General features: G+C 46.5%; 1 protein-coding gene across 2 annotated transcripts in view; it reads right to left on the bottom strand.

Annotated features, from left to right (window-relative positions):
• The window catches only part of XPNPEP3 (X-prolyl aminopeptidase 3), a 173,174-nt gene that overhangs the window by 76,176 nt on the left and 81,110 nt on the right, over positions 1 to 15,888 (bottom strand). For both annotated transcript variants that reach the window (XM_069231141.1, XM_069231142.1), the window contains exons 5-6: positions 10,182 to 10,244; positions 9,916 to 10,029 (exon numbers count right to left, since the gene is read on the bottom strand). In XM_069231141.1, coding sequence (XP_069087242.1) covers positions 9,916 to 10,029; positions 10,182 to 10,244 — 177 coding nt within the window. The remainder of the gene's footprint in view (positions 1 to 9,915; positions 10,030 to 10,181; positions 10,245 to 15,888) is intronic.

Below are 15,888 nucleotides of genomic sequence, written 5' to 3' on the forward strand. Positions count from 1 at the left end.
TTCTCCTATGTGCACAGGCTGGTGGGTTGAGTGGCTCCCTGGGTCACCTTTAAACCACTCTCCACAGAGGCGGATATGCAGGGTCGGTATGTCCTGGCACAGGAAGTAATGGACGAGGTGGACATAACTATTCTAAACACATGCCCCCAATGTAGATGATAGGGAATTCTTCTCCAAAATGTAGTCCCTACTAACGGATAATACGGTTGAGAGGCTGTTATTGGTGGGGGATTTTAATTGTGTCTTGGATGCAAATACAGACAGACAACCCCCCAGAGCCACAACTAAACGTAGAATAGTAGAGACACTGACTGAAGACATGCATAATCTGGGAAGCTAAGCTGTGTGGTGGGAAAGATGACCGCAGGGTAGTACTCCTATTGTTCAGCAACTCGTGACACCTACAGCCGGCTGAAATGGGCTCTGGGTACAGCGAACAGGGGAGCAGATATTCAGAGGGTTGCCTATCTGTCTAGATTCGTATACGATCACTCCCTATTGTTGCTGGAGTGGAGCGGATCACAGATTTGGGATGGAAGGCGGTATTGGCAAATGAAGACAGATTCCCTACTGGATGCAACGTTCAGGCAGGACTTACTATTTGCTAGGGGCTAGCAAATAATAGGGGTACTATGTGGAAAGCGTTGAAAGCGGTCATTCAAGGGGAATGTCTGGTAAGGTGTGTGGTTTATGCCAGCAGTTTCAGAGTGAGCTTGGGAACCTGGAGAATGAGCTATCGAAAGCCCAAAGAGGGGATGCTGGGGAATGAGACCAAAGTGGCGCAGCAGTTGCTATTGAGAGCCATTTGGGAAACATGTGGGATAGGCTGGACAAGTTCATGCAATGGAAATATAGACAATGGTTGCATCAGGAGGGGGACAAGCCTAGTAGGTTGCTGGCCTGGCTGTTTAAGCAGGATGCAGACAGAATCCCTATAGTAACACTTCATCGACAGGACAGGACTGTAGCCAACACCCAGCAACTTATTAATGGCACGCTGGGGGACCACTTGCGGGACCCCTATGGGGGGGGAAACAGGGGGAGTTTAAGGGGGGTTAGCAGCAGATGCCACAATAGCGGCTGGATATCTAGGGGGTGTGGCTCTTCCTATGGTGCCGCCCTTACTACCAGACGAACTGGACGCGGACATCTCCCTGGTAGAGGTTAGGGAAGCGATTGGTAAAATTAATTGAGAGAAGTCCCCAGGGCTGATGGCTTTCCCGTAGATTTCTAAAAGGCTTATGTGGTGCAGCTGGCGTGTCCACTACTGGAGGTATTTTGTGAGGCACGGGAGAGTGATACGCTGCCCCCCACCCTCAGGGATAAAGTAACGGACTGTGCCCAAACCCAGGGCTAATGCAACGGACACTTCTTCCTACAGGCTCCTCACCATGCCCAACTTGGACACAAAGGTACAATATAAGGTCCTAGCGGAAAGGTTAACGGGTGTAGTGGGAACACTGCTGCATGAGGACCAGTGTGGGTTTATGCAGGGGTAAAGCACAGCCCTCTATCTACAAAGGCTTGCACATGTGCTACATGCTGTGCATGAAAGCAAAAGAATTGGCGCTGGCGTCCGTCACCAAGGCATTTGACACAATCAAGTGGCATTATCTGCAGCTTGTGCTCCGGAAGATATGGTTTAGGCCGGCTTCTGTAAGTGGGTGCAGATATTATATATGCCCCCACAAACTGGCTAACAAGGCACAAGAAATTTGAACGGAATTCCCGAACACACCCGACTGATGAACATCCTGCAGTTATTGCTAACTGTCTGGTTGATGAAACACATGGTGGCACACCTCTGTATAAAACACTCATGTCAGACAGGGAATGGACCAAGCCGGTGGCACGGCGGGCATGAAGGGAGGAGTTAACAGCACCCCTCACTGATCGGGAATAGAATGCGACCTGTGAGTTGAAGACAATCTTGTGCAATGCTAGATCTAAACTGGCTCATTTTAATCATGTACATTGCATGTATTTAATGGCGTTCAAACTTTGCAGCATGTATGCAAGTGGAGGGGGGAGGGGGCAGACTGTCCCAGGAGCAAGGGAGAAGGAACCTCCTTCTTACATACAGCATGAGAATGCTCAAGAGTTAATGACTATTGGCTACAGGTGGTAGCGAAACTGAGGGAGCTGACAGTGTTAAGTCAGAGAGGAATCACCACAGGTGTGCTTGCTTGGTATTATTAAAAAACCCAAAGCAGGCAAACAGTTGGCGGTTCCTACAGTTGGCCTTGGTACAGACCAAAAGGAGGGTGGCCATTGGATGGTTGAGTACCAGAGCCCCTTCCATCACATTGTGGTACAGGGACGTGGAAGAGTGGGCCATCTCTGAAGAAGTACTTATTAAACTTAATTGTAGGGACGACAGATTACAGGAGGATTAAGAAACCTCGGCTGGGCTGCACTGCTGGAGAACATGAACACAAGTCGGGGAAGTAATGATGAACAGGGTACACAATCACAGAGCTTGGAGTCCTCTAACACTCAAAGGCACGATTTCGGACATATTGGGACGGCAACGGCTGCTTCTCGGTGACAATGAGAGAAGGAATTTGGAAAGGGGGGGCGACTAGGGAGTGCCCCAGAAACTGGGTATGGCAGGGTAAGAGAGGGTACATAATGATTATTAGCTACTCCTGAATTTAAGGTACCAACCGGAACGCCTAGACTGGAGAGCGAATGAAGGAAGCAGTAAGACTGATTTCCTCATATTGTACAATGGATGAAAATGCAACTGTTCAAATGTTTTGTTATTATTACTGTTCATTTTTTTCTGCTTGTTAGAAATGGGGTCTTTAGTTGGCAATCGGTTTGCACCCTGTCCAAGTAGGGACCCTCACTCTAGTCAGGATAAGGGAGATACCCGCTCAGATAACCCCTGCTCACCCCCTTGGTAGCCTGGCACGAGCAGTCAGGCTTATCTCAGAAGTAATGTGTAAAGCATTTGCATATAACACGCAGTAATAAGTGAAAACACTACAAAAGGACACCACACCAGTTTTAGAAAAATAGCCAATATTTATCTATATAAAACAAGACCAAATAAGAAACAAATCCAACATCCAGGAGGAAAAATATTAATTCTGCAAGATTTACTCAAAACTACAGTTCCTTGAAGTCGATAGCTCCACCTGGGGCTATCACGGCGTCGTGATCAACAAAACCAACAGTTCAGGCCGGCCGCAGTGTTGCAGGCCAGCTACGGTGTTGGGAAGACCAGCCAAGAGTACCTTGGATTTGCAGGGTGTTGTGATCCTTGTGGTGAGCTCCAGAGAGCGGCGTCACTGAAGTCGCGGTGTAGGTTCCGGAGTCAGTGCAGGAGTCGTCAGGCCCTCGAGGTCACACACGTTGCAGATCGAACTCCAGGCTGATGAAGTCAGGGGCGCCGGCGTGGATGGCATCGTGGCTGCGGTGCGAAGCGGGACGATGTGACGTGCAGTGTCCACAGGTCACTGTGCAGGCAGCGGCTCTGTGACGGCATCCAGTGGCGTCGGTGAGACCAGGGCTGTGGTGTGAAGCGGGGCAGTGCGACGTGCGGTGTCCACAGGTCACGGTGCAGGCAGCAGCGGCGTCGTTGCTGAAGCACTGTCGTCTGTTGGCCCAAGCCAGCGGTGCGGGACAGGACGGTGCTTTGTGACCCTCACGAGTGGTGTCCAAAGGCCACGGTGCAGGCAGGATGCCTGGTGATGACACAGGAGTCGATGGTGCTGGCGTCGGTTGACCGGGGCTGTGGTGCGGGATAGGACGGTGCTTCGTTTACCTCACGAGCGGTGTCCACAGGCCACGGTGCAAGTAGCGGCACCTGTGTCAGCAGGAGCGTCGTCATCAGGGATGCCCAGGCTGCGGTGTGAGCAGGCGATGCCGGAGTGCGGGGCCCACAGGTCGCAGTGCGAGCAGCAGCTCGGTGAAGACGTCCGATGACGGCGTTGGGGAGACCAGGGTTGCGGTGCGTAGCGGGGCAATGCAACTCCGTGTGGCGTGGGCAGGTCACAGTGCAGGCCGGCGGCGTCGCAGTTGTTTCTCCTCTTGAACAGCACAAAACACACAGTTCCCAGTGCTGCAGGTCGAGGAAACTGAAGTATTGGTGTCCCTGAGACTTCCAACAGGAAGCAAGCTCTACTCCAAGCCCTTGGAGAATTTTCTCAAGCAGGACACACAGCAAAGTTCACCCTTTGCACTCTTTTCAGGCAGAAGCAGCAACTGCAGGCCAGTCCAGCAAAGCAACACAGCAAAGGGACAGTACTCCTCCTTCAGCTCTTCTCCTGGGCAGAGGTTCCTTGAGATTCCAGAAAGATTCTAGAAGTCTGGGGTTCTGGGTTTTCTTCTTATACCCAGTTCTGTCTTTGAAGTTGGCAAACTTCAAAGCAAAGTCTCAAGTGTTTGCAAGATCCTTCCTTGCCCAGGCCAGGCCCCAGACACTCACTAGGGGGTCGGAGAGACGGCATTGTGTGAGGGCAGGCACAGTCCTTTCAGGTGTGAGCGACCACTCCTCCCCTCCCCTCCAGCACAGATGGCTAATCAAGATATGCAGGCTACACCCCAGCCCCCTTTGTGTCACTGTCTAGAGGAGAGGTGTGAACAGCCCAACTGTCAAACTGACCCAGACGGGGAATCCACAAATAGGCAGAGTCACCGAATGGATTAAGCAATAAAATGCCTACTTTCTAAAAGTGGCATTTTCAAACTATAAATCTAAAAAACAACTTCATTAAAAGATGTATTTTTAAATTGTGAGTTCAGAGACCATAAACACCACATTTTTATCTGCTCTCAAAGAGAATCTGCGCTTTAAGGATATTTAAAGGCAGCCCCCAGGTTAACCTATGAGAGAGATAGGCCTTGCACAGTGAAAACCGAATTTGGCAGTATTTCACTGTTAGAACATATAAAACACACTAGTATATGTCCTACCTTAAACATACACTGCACCCTGCCCATGGGGCTACCTAGGGCCTACCTTAGGGGTGCCTTACATGTAGTAAAAGGGAAGGGTGTGGCCTGGCAAGTGGGTACACTTGCCAAGTCAAATTGGCAGTTTAGAACTGCACACACAGACACTGCAATGGCAGGTCCGAGTCATGTTTACAGGGCTACTAATGTGGGTGGCATGCTGCAGGCCCACTAGCAGCATTTGATTTACAGGCCCTGGGCACCTCTAGTGCACTTTACTAGTAAATCAAATATGACAATCATGGATAAACCAATCAACAGTTCAATTTCTATAGGGAGCACTTGCACTTCAGCACTGATTAGCAGTGGTAAAGTGCGCAGAGACAATAAACCAGCAAAAACAGACCTAAAAAAATAGGAGGAAGAAGGTAAAAAGTTTGGGGATAACCCTGCAAAAAAGGCCATTTCCAACACTGCTCATTGGTGGAGAAACACATAAACACACTTTATTAATGCAATATTTTGTACAGCCTCACAGTGGGCAAATGGCTGACCAATGACTAAAACGACAAAACAAAACCTTGGATTAATGATGAGACTAAAGAGTCCCTAAGAGCATGGGAGACTAACAAGTGTGCATCATAAAGACAAGAGTCAGTCTTTATATCCCTACCAGAAACTTGCAATCAGCCCACTGCTTCCTGGCAAAGATTCCTAAGATCCGGCACAGAAGAATAGGAGGAAGGACCTTCTCATACCTCTGACCTAGAACAAACTTTCACTGGAGTTGCGCCCAATAGCTACTGCTTTCCTGTTCAATAAAAAGCTGAAGACATGACTCTTTAAGCAGGTCTAGCCTAGGAGTGCTTTTCTGCAGTTCACACTGAAAACGCAGCGCCGGGACACTCCAGGAAGTGGCGTGGGCTTAATATGTCCTTTTTCATTACATTTGATAAGTGCTGGAGTGCTGAAGGACCACACTGCCCTACAGTTGTGCGCTTAAAATAAGGATTTGCTTAGCATCCTGATTTCAAGCTGGTATATACACTGTAAATGAAAACAGGAGGAGCAAGGCCAGCATCATCAAACCTGAAAAGATATAGACTATACCTTTCCTGAAGATGTACTTTGAGAAGGAAATGCGCTTAGAGAAGTTGTCCAGATATTTCTGAAGATTGCAAAAAGGTAGGGAAATTAAAGAAATTAAAGACTGCACAATCACTGTGTGGCACACAGTTCCCTGCCTTGCTTGGACAGTATTGAACTGTGCCATAAAATAAGACTACTGAGACCAGAATGTGTAGGTCTGCTGGCAAGCATGCCATGTAAAGGGCAAGTACTTGAGTGCTGGGGAAGTGTGTTGGAATAAAATGTTAAGTTCTTGGAAGATTAGATCCTGTGGGGCCTGTGATATCTAAGGCCCACAATCAGGTACTCCTGAGGTATTACTTCTGGTTGTAAAGTCCCACAGAAATTCTTTGAGTCCGTGGCCCTACATAGGCTCTCCACTTCACCTCCAGTTGGGACCTTCTTTTGTTTCTCTCTACAGCTGAACCAACATGCCCTTCCAGGATGTAAACTTGGGAAAGACAATTTCGCCCCGAGAACACGGTCATGCGAAATGGGGGGAGAAAGCAGAGAAAGACCTAACAGTCACCTGTGGATGTGGTCATTCAAAGGGAGTGGCATAGTCCTTGCAGCCATAGGGAACCTGCAGCAAACCACCTCTATTGTTGAACATGATGTACAAGGACAAGCACCAAGCCAAAATGCAGAAAGAGTTCAGAGTCAAAAGAGGAGTCCATGAGGTGCAGTAATGAAGAAGAAACGTGACAACAAGATTTCAAGATCTCCGTAATTTCTGCCCTATTACAGATGAAGTTTCAAACTGAGCATTAGAAGATACCCTACTAGCTGCCAACCAGTGGACAAGCTTATATAGCATTTGGAGGGAGAATCTCTCAAAATTGCCACCCTGAACAAAGAACTGAAAGGTATGGTCATTGCAGACTTTATCAATACTAGAGACAAAGAGAAGGTCCTGAATGAGGCTAATCAACACCATACAATATCAATTAGTTATGATCATACACTGTCCTTCCCTACTTATGGTTGGAGTTCACCTAGGAGGCAGCAGATGGTATGTGTTACAAAAGTACTGATAGCACTATGACTGGAGGTGTCACTGCAGCATCCAGCAAAACGTGGAGTGACCCATGCTATTATTCCCTCCCTCAACTGGAAGCACCCAAAGCTTTCCTGGAGTTGACACAATACCCATGCCCTAATTACAACTTCAGGGATAAATTGTTATTCCTGTAAAAATAAAGTCTGAACAGAGTTGTATGATAACCATCACACCCTCACATTTTCCATGAATGATTCTAGCAGATAAAGCCTTCACAAATGTATGAGGGAAAAGGTAACAAATGTAGAATTTGGTGCGTTGTATAGTAATTCTGCACGGTATGCCTCATTTTCAAGATGAACCCTCAGAATAGGAGGTATTTACTATATCTGGTAAGAACCTCACCCTAGAGTAATAGTGCTTACTGGGTGTAGTAAATACCACAATCTATTCTTCACAACGTGGAACCAGGAACTGGGTGTGGGTGGATTTCGTAAGTGACTGTTGTAGCTCATTTTGTTTAACTCAGGAAAGGTTATTGAGGGATGTAGCACTATACTACTATACAGCTGAAGGCTGTACCAAAGAGAGAGTCTGAATTAGTTCTGGTTAGCATTCTCTTCAGCACTACCCCTGTCCAATTTGCTATCAGACGGGAAAGTTGAGAGATGGCCAGTGATGGGACTTTCTGAAGCTGAGTAATATGTAATTTTTTGGGGTTTCTTTTCTTCGCCTTGTCCATGTCGGCAATCAGTTTTGAATTTTCACTTAAACTGAACAGAAACGATTGAAACATGAAAATCGCTTGTGACATTTCCTACTAAATTCATATTCTGGATACAATATAATTTGGTGCTGCTCTGACTAAAGTACTTTCCCTCCTTAGCTTGATGAAGGCAATGCCGTTCTTTCTGCTTATAATATGCCACTTAAACTTCAAAATTCTTAATTATGATTTTCAGCTTTTAGTTCAAAAGTGTACCATTTTCGTTTAATGCATTTATGAATTGTGGAGAAGAATTGTGCTGGTGACAAAAGATCCTAGATTGATGTTAAAATACCCCTGTACTTGGCCAGTTTCCCAGATAGCTCATTCAGGTCCTTTGTGTCACACAACATTGCAAGGGCATTACTGAGGCTATTGGCTAATCAATTTGGTGTTACAACCTTCCAGCTATGGGAGACATAATTTACAAACTATGATATTTTTACTATGAATTGGGACTTGCTATTTAACAGTATCAAAGATTATAAACAAGTAGTCGGTCAATAGGACCCCAATCGCAGAGTTGAATATCATGCACTTGTGAATGCTGAAAATCAAGTAAATGGCCCCCAAAATGTGTAGAATCACCACGCTCCAACTGGTAGTATGAATTGTAGTTCCACTCAGATTTTAAAATCCCATGCCATCATAAGTTTGTCAAACGAAGATTGACCATAACTGTCAGGTCATGTAACCAATCAATTTTGATTCAACAAAAACAGCAAACAGTGAGGCCACAATGAGCTGTCACACGTTTTTCTATTTACCATCAGTGATTTATGGAAGAGAACGGCCACTCTACCACATTTTTCGGACTACAACCATGTCACAGAATTCTATGATGCAATTGGACCATGTCCTCAATTGAAGACGTGCACTCAACAGAAAGTCAAGTTTCTGTGAGAAACAACAGCTAAAGGTGATGTTCCTCTCTGTGTGCAAGCTCCCTAACATTAATGAGGACAACGGTTTACTTTCCACCTGGTCACAGCGTTAAAATGCAGGTCCAAATTGCTCAGAGGGATTGGTTATTACAGATTGTCCTGCAGTAGGTTTACAGTTTACTTAAAATCATGAATAAAATCAGGGAAAATAAGGAAATCAAAAACTCACTTTAATAACAAAGGCAGTCCACTGATTGTTTCCAAGCATTGACGGGTGCAAATAGATGTGCATTAGGTGTACCTTTAGCGCTCTAGAGTATAATTTATGCCAGAGCTGCCATTAAGAAGTCTGCCAAAGGAGAAACGGCCCTAAGGAATTCCCAACTCCAGGTACCACAAAGTAAAACAAAGGAATAAAACTGCCAAATAAGGAAAACAAACAATATATTGAACAAAATGAAAGAGGCACAAAGCAAGACCAAATACCAGAGCAAAGGAAATAAATATTAATCTAATAAACAAAGCTAAAGAAATAACTTTAAGAGCGAGATGCAAGCACCTTTCTGTTCAATGTAGCACACAACAGTTAAAAGCTAACTAGATGTTCCAAAATTACATCCTTTGGGTATAAAACCAGTACCTCACACTCTATCTTACATCAAACTTATAAAAAAATGAGGTGTCCACACACTTCTCACTTCATAGATTTAACCAGAACCAAACAACATATAAAAATATTGGCCATAGGACACAATTCTAATGCATTCCCAGGGCCAGAGAACTAAAAAGATGGCTGCAAGAAGCCTTGGAAATTCCTAGGTCTCTATAGTTTTCACTGCCTACCTTGATTTTAAATATGCTATTTACTTAGTTGTTAATAAATGTCCCTTTTTGAAGAAGTACAGCACAAACAGGACATTCTGTAAGCTACTCTTTTGTGCTACTCTTTTGTGCTAAATCGGAGCCTGGAGTGCACCAACATTGAGCCACTGAAACACCAGTTGTATACACAGAATACTAGCCAATAACCTCTTACTGTTCTAGGAGCTTAGGAAAAGGCCTCACAGTCCACAATATTGAAACAGCTGGGGCACTACGCTGCATGATGGAGGTTCAGGGATGAGAAAAGGATTGGTGTGTATTTTTTGGGGAGGGGTTCCAGTACTGGATTATCAGAGGGTGCTGTGGATCTTAAATGCGGTGCTTTGGCAAAGGGATGTTAGGGTATCTCTTACCTTCACCTGTTGATTATTCTTCACATAGTGCAACGTGTTGGATCTGTTGCCCCCTGCCACAACAGGAGGGTAGGCAAGGATGTCAGCCCCACGAGCTCGGCATTCAAAGTCAAACTGAGATTAAGAAAGAGGGAGAATGAGAGAGGGAAGACATATTGGTGGGAACAGAAGCAAAGTTTAGAGCAAAGCGGTCACTGTATAACTGTTAATACAGAAGTGATCACCTCAAAGGCTTCCCATACATGCCAGTAGCCCCAAACCCTTACCTTGGCATACAGAAAGCTCTCCTCCACTGGAGCCTTGCTCGCACACATTGTTTCAATGAAAGCCTGTTAAGGAACAAGAAAGAGTGGTGTGAGAAAGCAGAAAGGGCCAACAATGGAAGCCCTCCCATACTAACTCCAGAGACATCACACTTGAATTACTTGCAAAGACATGCCCAAGCCAAATTATCCCCACGAAGATCCGCCCCCACAGTACACTAAGAAGAGGTACCATCATCTCTTACCATAGAGGGCATTCCATAAGAACCTTCTGAGAAAGTTTGACCCATATCACTATAAGTAGAATTGATACCCTAATTGATATCTGCTGTCACAACTTTTTATTTGAGGAAGAAGTTTTTCACCGCTTGTCAATCCTCGAAGATCGGTTCTGTGAGTTGAATTTTAAATTAGTCCAAAACCTGTGCTGTTTATGATGTGTGCAAAGTATCTCTATCTAGATCTATGAAAATATTCTATTCTTAGGAATAATAAAAAGGAAAAAATATATTTTTAAGTCTGTTGCACTATAAATAATGGAACTTACAATATTATTGAGATTTGACTGGGTCAAAGTACATCTGTTAACTGGTTTCTCCACAGAAAATGGACAGGGAAGGGCAGCAATCTACAACAAAGTTGATGATAAAGGACAATGGAAAATGCTACTGTAAAAAGGATCTGAACAGCTGTTTTTAAGTTAGCTGTAGTGAGTACCCATAGGACAGCCTCTGGGTGCAACCCTTCGCTCTGTAAATCTGATACTTGAGACGAAAGGTATCCTAGTACTCTTCCCCATCTTCTATCTCAAACAAGGATTACCTATAGTTACAGATTAAATGTTCATGATTTGCATTGTGAAACTTTTCTGGATACACATGCTGCGCACTAAGCCGCCATCTAGTGGCTGGGTCCATAATACTCATTAGTCCACTTCCTATTTTTTTTTTTGGGGCATTGTCTGCAGCCATTTTGTGCTATGTCCATCCCTCCATGACATCAAGGTTGCACCCCCGAAGCCTGTGGGTGGTTACTATCTTCAGACTCTGTTTTTCAGCCATTGGGTCTGGAAGTATTAACCAAAGGTCAACGGATGCCGAGAAGAAGAGGACAGAGGTTGACGGATCATTGAAGATACAGGGAAAAATAACCCACCGCAAAGGACATCTGTAGAGAGGGACATCGAAAAACACTGAAGATCACTGAAAAGTAAGTGCACCACATGGGTGGCCTCAAAAAATTACCAGTCAGGGGGCAGAATCCGTCAAGGGAAATGGGGAATACTCCTTTTTAGGTTCTGTCCCAATTGCCCCTATAAGCTGCCCAGAAAGACAACCACCAGGTCTGCAAACTCTGCTTGCCAGGGATCATAGTGCTGAGAGATGCAAGGCCTGTGCCAAATGTAGGAAAGTAGGATCTTTCCGACATGGTTGCCCCTACTTTGTGCCTGGTGTCAGTGTGTTTGACTGTAGTACACTGGGATCCTGCTAACCAGGGCCTCAGTGTTGGTGTTCTCTCCCCTAAATTTGGTTGGTAAGTATTTCTTGCACCCCACAATTGGCATACTGGTGTACCCGTAAGTCACCAGGGGTCCCCCATGGGCTACAGCATGTATTGTGCCACACACCTCAGATAGAACGTTTACCTTCTATCGTGGTCATTGCACTTTGCCCCTATTGGCCGCCCCTAAGGACGGCCCTTCAGCCCAAGGGCAGGGTACACGGTTCTGAGTGTGAGTGTACCCCTGCACAAGCAGAGGTACCCCTACAAACCCCAGACTCCATTTTCTGGGCTTTGTAAGTGCGGGGAAACCAATCTAAGATATCTCGTGGACTCTGGTGATTACAAGATGTCCAACTACATAATGGTTTCTCCGAACCTAGTCATGTCTGGTATCAAACATGTTGGAATCATGCAACATTATCCAGTATTAGTAGCATGATACCATGTACTTTGAGGATCCCCCATTTCTGCCTGCTCAGCACTGTAGGGTCTGTGTGCGAGCCAGTACTGCAGCCAACCCTAAACACTGTTCTGCCCTCCTGCTATTGAGCTTAACTCAAGCAGGGGAAGGCAGACCAAAATATTTCCTTTAGAGGATAGGTGTTACCCTGTCTCCTTTAGAAATAGGTGTCTGTGGGCTTGAGTGGGGGTGCTCCTGAGCGCCACCATACATCTTTGAAGGACACATTTGGTGCCTTTCTTCCAAAACAGATTCCTTCCAGTGTAGGAGCCCACAGGCTCCCGCTCTGGCGCAAAACACACAAAGGACAGGGGAGTGACAGGGGAGCGACAGCTGCTCCCCTCGGGGGTTACCAGAGTTCTGACAGGTGGGCACTTGATTCTGCCATCTTGGAAACAGGATGAGCAGAGGCCCCTGGGAACAGCTGACTGGTCAGTCCATTTGAGTAGCGTCCCTGACACCACCCTCCCCCCGATAGGTGGGTCACCGCAGTAGTCATCCAACCCCTTTCCTGGGTGATTTAAGGGCTACCCTGAAGGTGGGACCCCAGATTCGTATTTACAACTTCTTCTGCGACCTGGACACTGGATTCTGCTGCGGGACTTCACTGAGAACGAAAAAACAGGACTGCGACTGGTGGGAGGGTTCCTACAGTGACTTTGTCGTCAAGCACTGCAAGAACTCTGCAACATTCGTGGCCGTGCAACCTCCAGAGTTATAAGGACTTTGCCTACACTAAGGACATCCAGAAGGAATCTCCCATGGAGTGAACCAGTCACTCCCCTGCAACCGCAGGCATCTCGACATCTATGACCAGTTTGTGGATTCTGCTGTCCCACGGACTCCTCAAGGCTCTGCAACACCGGTGGTAGTTCTGCAGCTCTATAGTCTTCTGACCTGCCTTCTTTGCAACTGGTAAGACAGTGGTCCCTTGCTGGAGCTGCTGGAACGGAACCTCTGTGCACCAAGACTGTTGCCACCAAGGCTTGTTGGCTCTTCAGCTCAAAGACCTCCTGGCTCCAAGAAGCCCCAGCCTCAAGCCTCATACAGCTCCAAGGCCGGAGTCCTCCCTGCAACCTCTGCGACATGAGTGTCCATCTACTTTGTGGGGCTGTGGACTCTTTGCGACTCCCTGTGTTGGCTGCCAGAGGGTCCTCCAGGGGTATCCTTCGATTCCTGCTGGCTCTCCTCGCTGCTGAGGGCCAGTTCTGCCTAACCTGTAAAGGCGGAGTCCCTCGAACCTTGCTGGTCCCAACTACCGCAACTCTGTGCAACATTCCTTTTGCTTTTACCAAGGCTTATTGGTGATCCTACTGACCACTGACCCTTCTGCATTCGACAACCGGCATGGGACAGTATGTGGACGACTCCTGGAATCCTTTCGCATCACCTGGACTCCACAGCTTCATCTTCACGACAACCGTCAAACTGAGAAGCATCCATGAGAAGGGTGGGCACACCCTGGACATTTCCGGGTGGTTTGGACTCTATCCCTTCAATTCACAGGTGCTCCTTGCCCGGAATCCACACCTGGATTCCAACGACCTGATCACTGTAGCAGGTGGACAGGTGAGGTCCCCATTGACTTCAACAGGAGGTTCCGACACAATTCACCCCTATGCACCTGGGCTCCATGGTATAGGTACTCCACTTCTCTGGGTATCCACGGGTGGGGGCACTCTTGAACCTTCCTTGTCCCAAAAGGTTTCCGGGGGGGGGGGTCCTCTGGGAAGGGTGCATTTCCAACCTATTCCTAACTGTGACTTACCAAATGTTACCCTTTGGGTCACCCGACACTAGGTAACACCTCTACACATGGGCTCCTGGGGAATATCTGCTACTTACCTCTGGTGTTGTAGTACTTCCCTCGTCCTTAAGATTCTTGAGTGTTAGTCTTCGTTATTTGTGTCTTTATTAACCCATTTTTTAATATATGGTTTGGACCCTCCAAAGGGGTTCATTTTATTATTTGCTTGTACCTACCTGTTTTAAAGTATATTTTTTGGTGTCTATATCACTAGTTAGGAGATATACCACAGTTGGTTTAGTGCCAGTGTTATTAAACAATACTTTTTCCTACACTTGGTGTGGTTCTTTCTTGTGTGAAAATCATTGACTGACTGTGGTTATTGCAATTGCTTTACATCCTCTCTGATTAATCTTAGCTGCTCTCCAAAGCTACCTCTTTGAGAGCTTTGGTTTTTAGAAACCTCTAACACTATCACTAAGGGATGCCTGGACTCCGTGCAGGGGGTATCATCTACACTATATACTGCGGCAGCCTCCTACACCAAGTTACTCCCAATGATGCTGAGTAGTACAGCCAAGCAGAGAGGGGCACAATACACCAACCTGCAGACACAGAAGAAGAAGAAGAACCGGACCTTAAGAGAGCTTGGTCTGTTGCGCGAAGAGAAGGGCAATGTGGGCACAGAAGAAGGAAAGTCGAAACACTAAGAGCCTCACATGTCCTATCATAAAGATACTAGTGGTGGAGATCCAATGGAAAAGCACTCAACATTGAAAGATGAGCCGGAGAGGGTGAAGGAACCGACAGAATAGAAGGCCCAGTCCCAAAGAAGACTACAGACCACGATCAGCGTCACCAAGAAGGTGCTTGATGTCGCAAGAAAGAGACAACTAGAAGCCAAAATGAAGGCAATTCTGCAAAAGAAGAACGGTTTTAAGGCATCCCATTGTGAATTTCAAATCCTAATTTTGGGGGAACCAAGCTGAAAGGAGGCCGAGGAGGTCAAACTCGAACCACTGACCAAACTAGAGCCACAAGAGGAAGTAGAAGAAATGTTCTTCGAAGACCAAGCGCTCAATGAGGACGAGAGATTATTTCTAGACATCGAAAGGGTCGATGACCAGTGGGAAGTCCTTGACACCAATTCACAAAAGGAGGGAGTCAACTCCTACCACTCGAGGGCATCCCCTCCAGATGACTTTGCCATGTATAATTTGGTGGCGAAAAGGTAGGCGGAGCTCAAGGAAGAGAAGGCACAGACATGCTTTCTTCTTGAAACTCTTGTACCCTCACAAAGCAAGAGGCAATACCTTTCAATGTTCTCCAGCATTCTGGATCAGGGAAATAAGGCTTCCAGAAAGGCAGCAGCCTGCAAGGCTGTAGCACTAAAGGTTGAAAAGAAGTATAAACACTCCTCCAAGGACCCACTTAATATGCAGGGAAAACCAGTGACAGATGCTATAATCGTGGCCACTGCAAGAAAGAGAGAAAACAGCCACAGACCCATCACCGGAGAAAGAGCAAGAGAGTAGAAATGGTGGGGTGTAAAATAAAGAGAGGTGCAGCAACACAGTGGAGGATCGCTATCTCCAAAATCCTCCCAAACAGATATGCCCACTAACACTAGGAAAAAAAAGGACATCTGTTTATCTCGGGATGGATGACACACATCAGCAACTTAAGAAGGACAATGTCACAGCCAATGCCACAGGGGCGTTTCAGTTTTGAGATCACCAACGGATAGGGACAACCCTCAAGAGGAGACCAACTGGAAAGGGAAGTTTCAAGAGCCCACCCTGACAGGTGCCCTACCACCATGCAGCGAAACAGCAACCAGCAGCACAACAGGGCCAGTCCCAAAAAGCTCAATGCCAGCCCTTTCAGGGTAGAGCAAGAGGGAAAGGCCAGCCCTCCAGAGGAGCCAGCTCCTCAACCAAGTGACACCACTTACGAAGCACCTGATCACATAACACCAGTGGAAAGCACAGTATAGGCTT

The sequence above is a fragment of the Pleurodeles waltl genome, chromosome 4_2, assembly GCF_031143425.1.
Source record: "Pleurodeles waltl isolate 20211129_DDA chromosome 4_2, aPleWal1.hap1.20221129, whole genome shotgun sequence".
Taxonomy (NCBI): Eukaryota; Metazoa; Chordata; class Amphibia; order Caudata; family Salamandridae; genus Pleurodeles; species Pleurodeles waltl.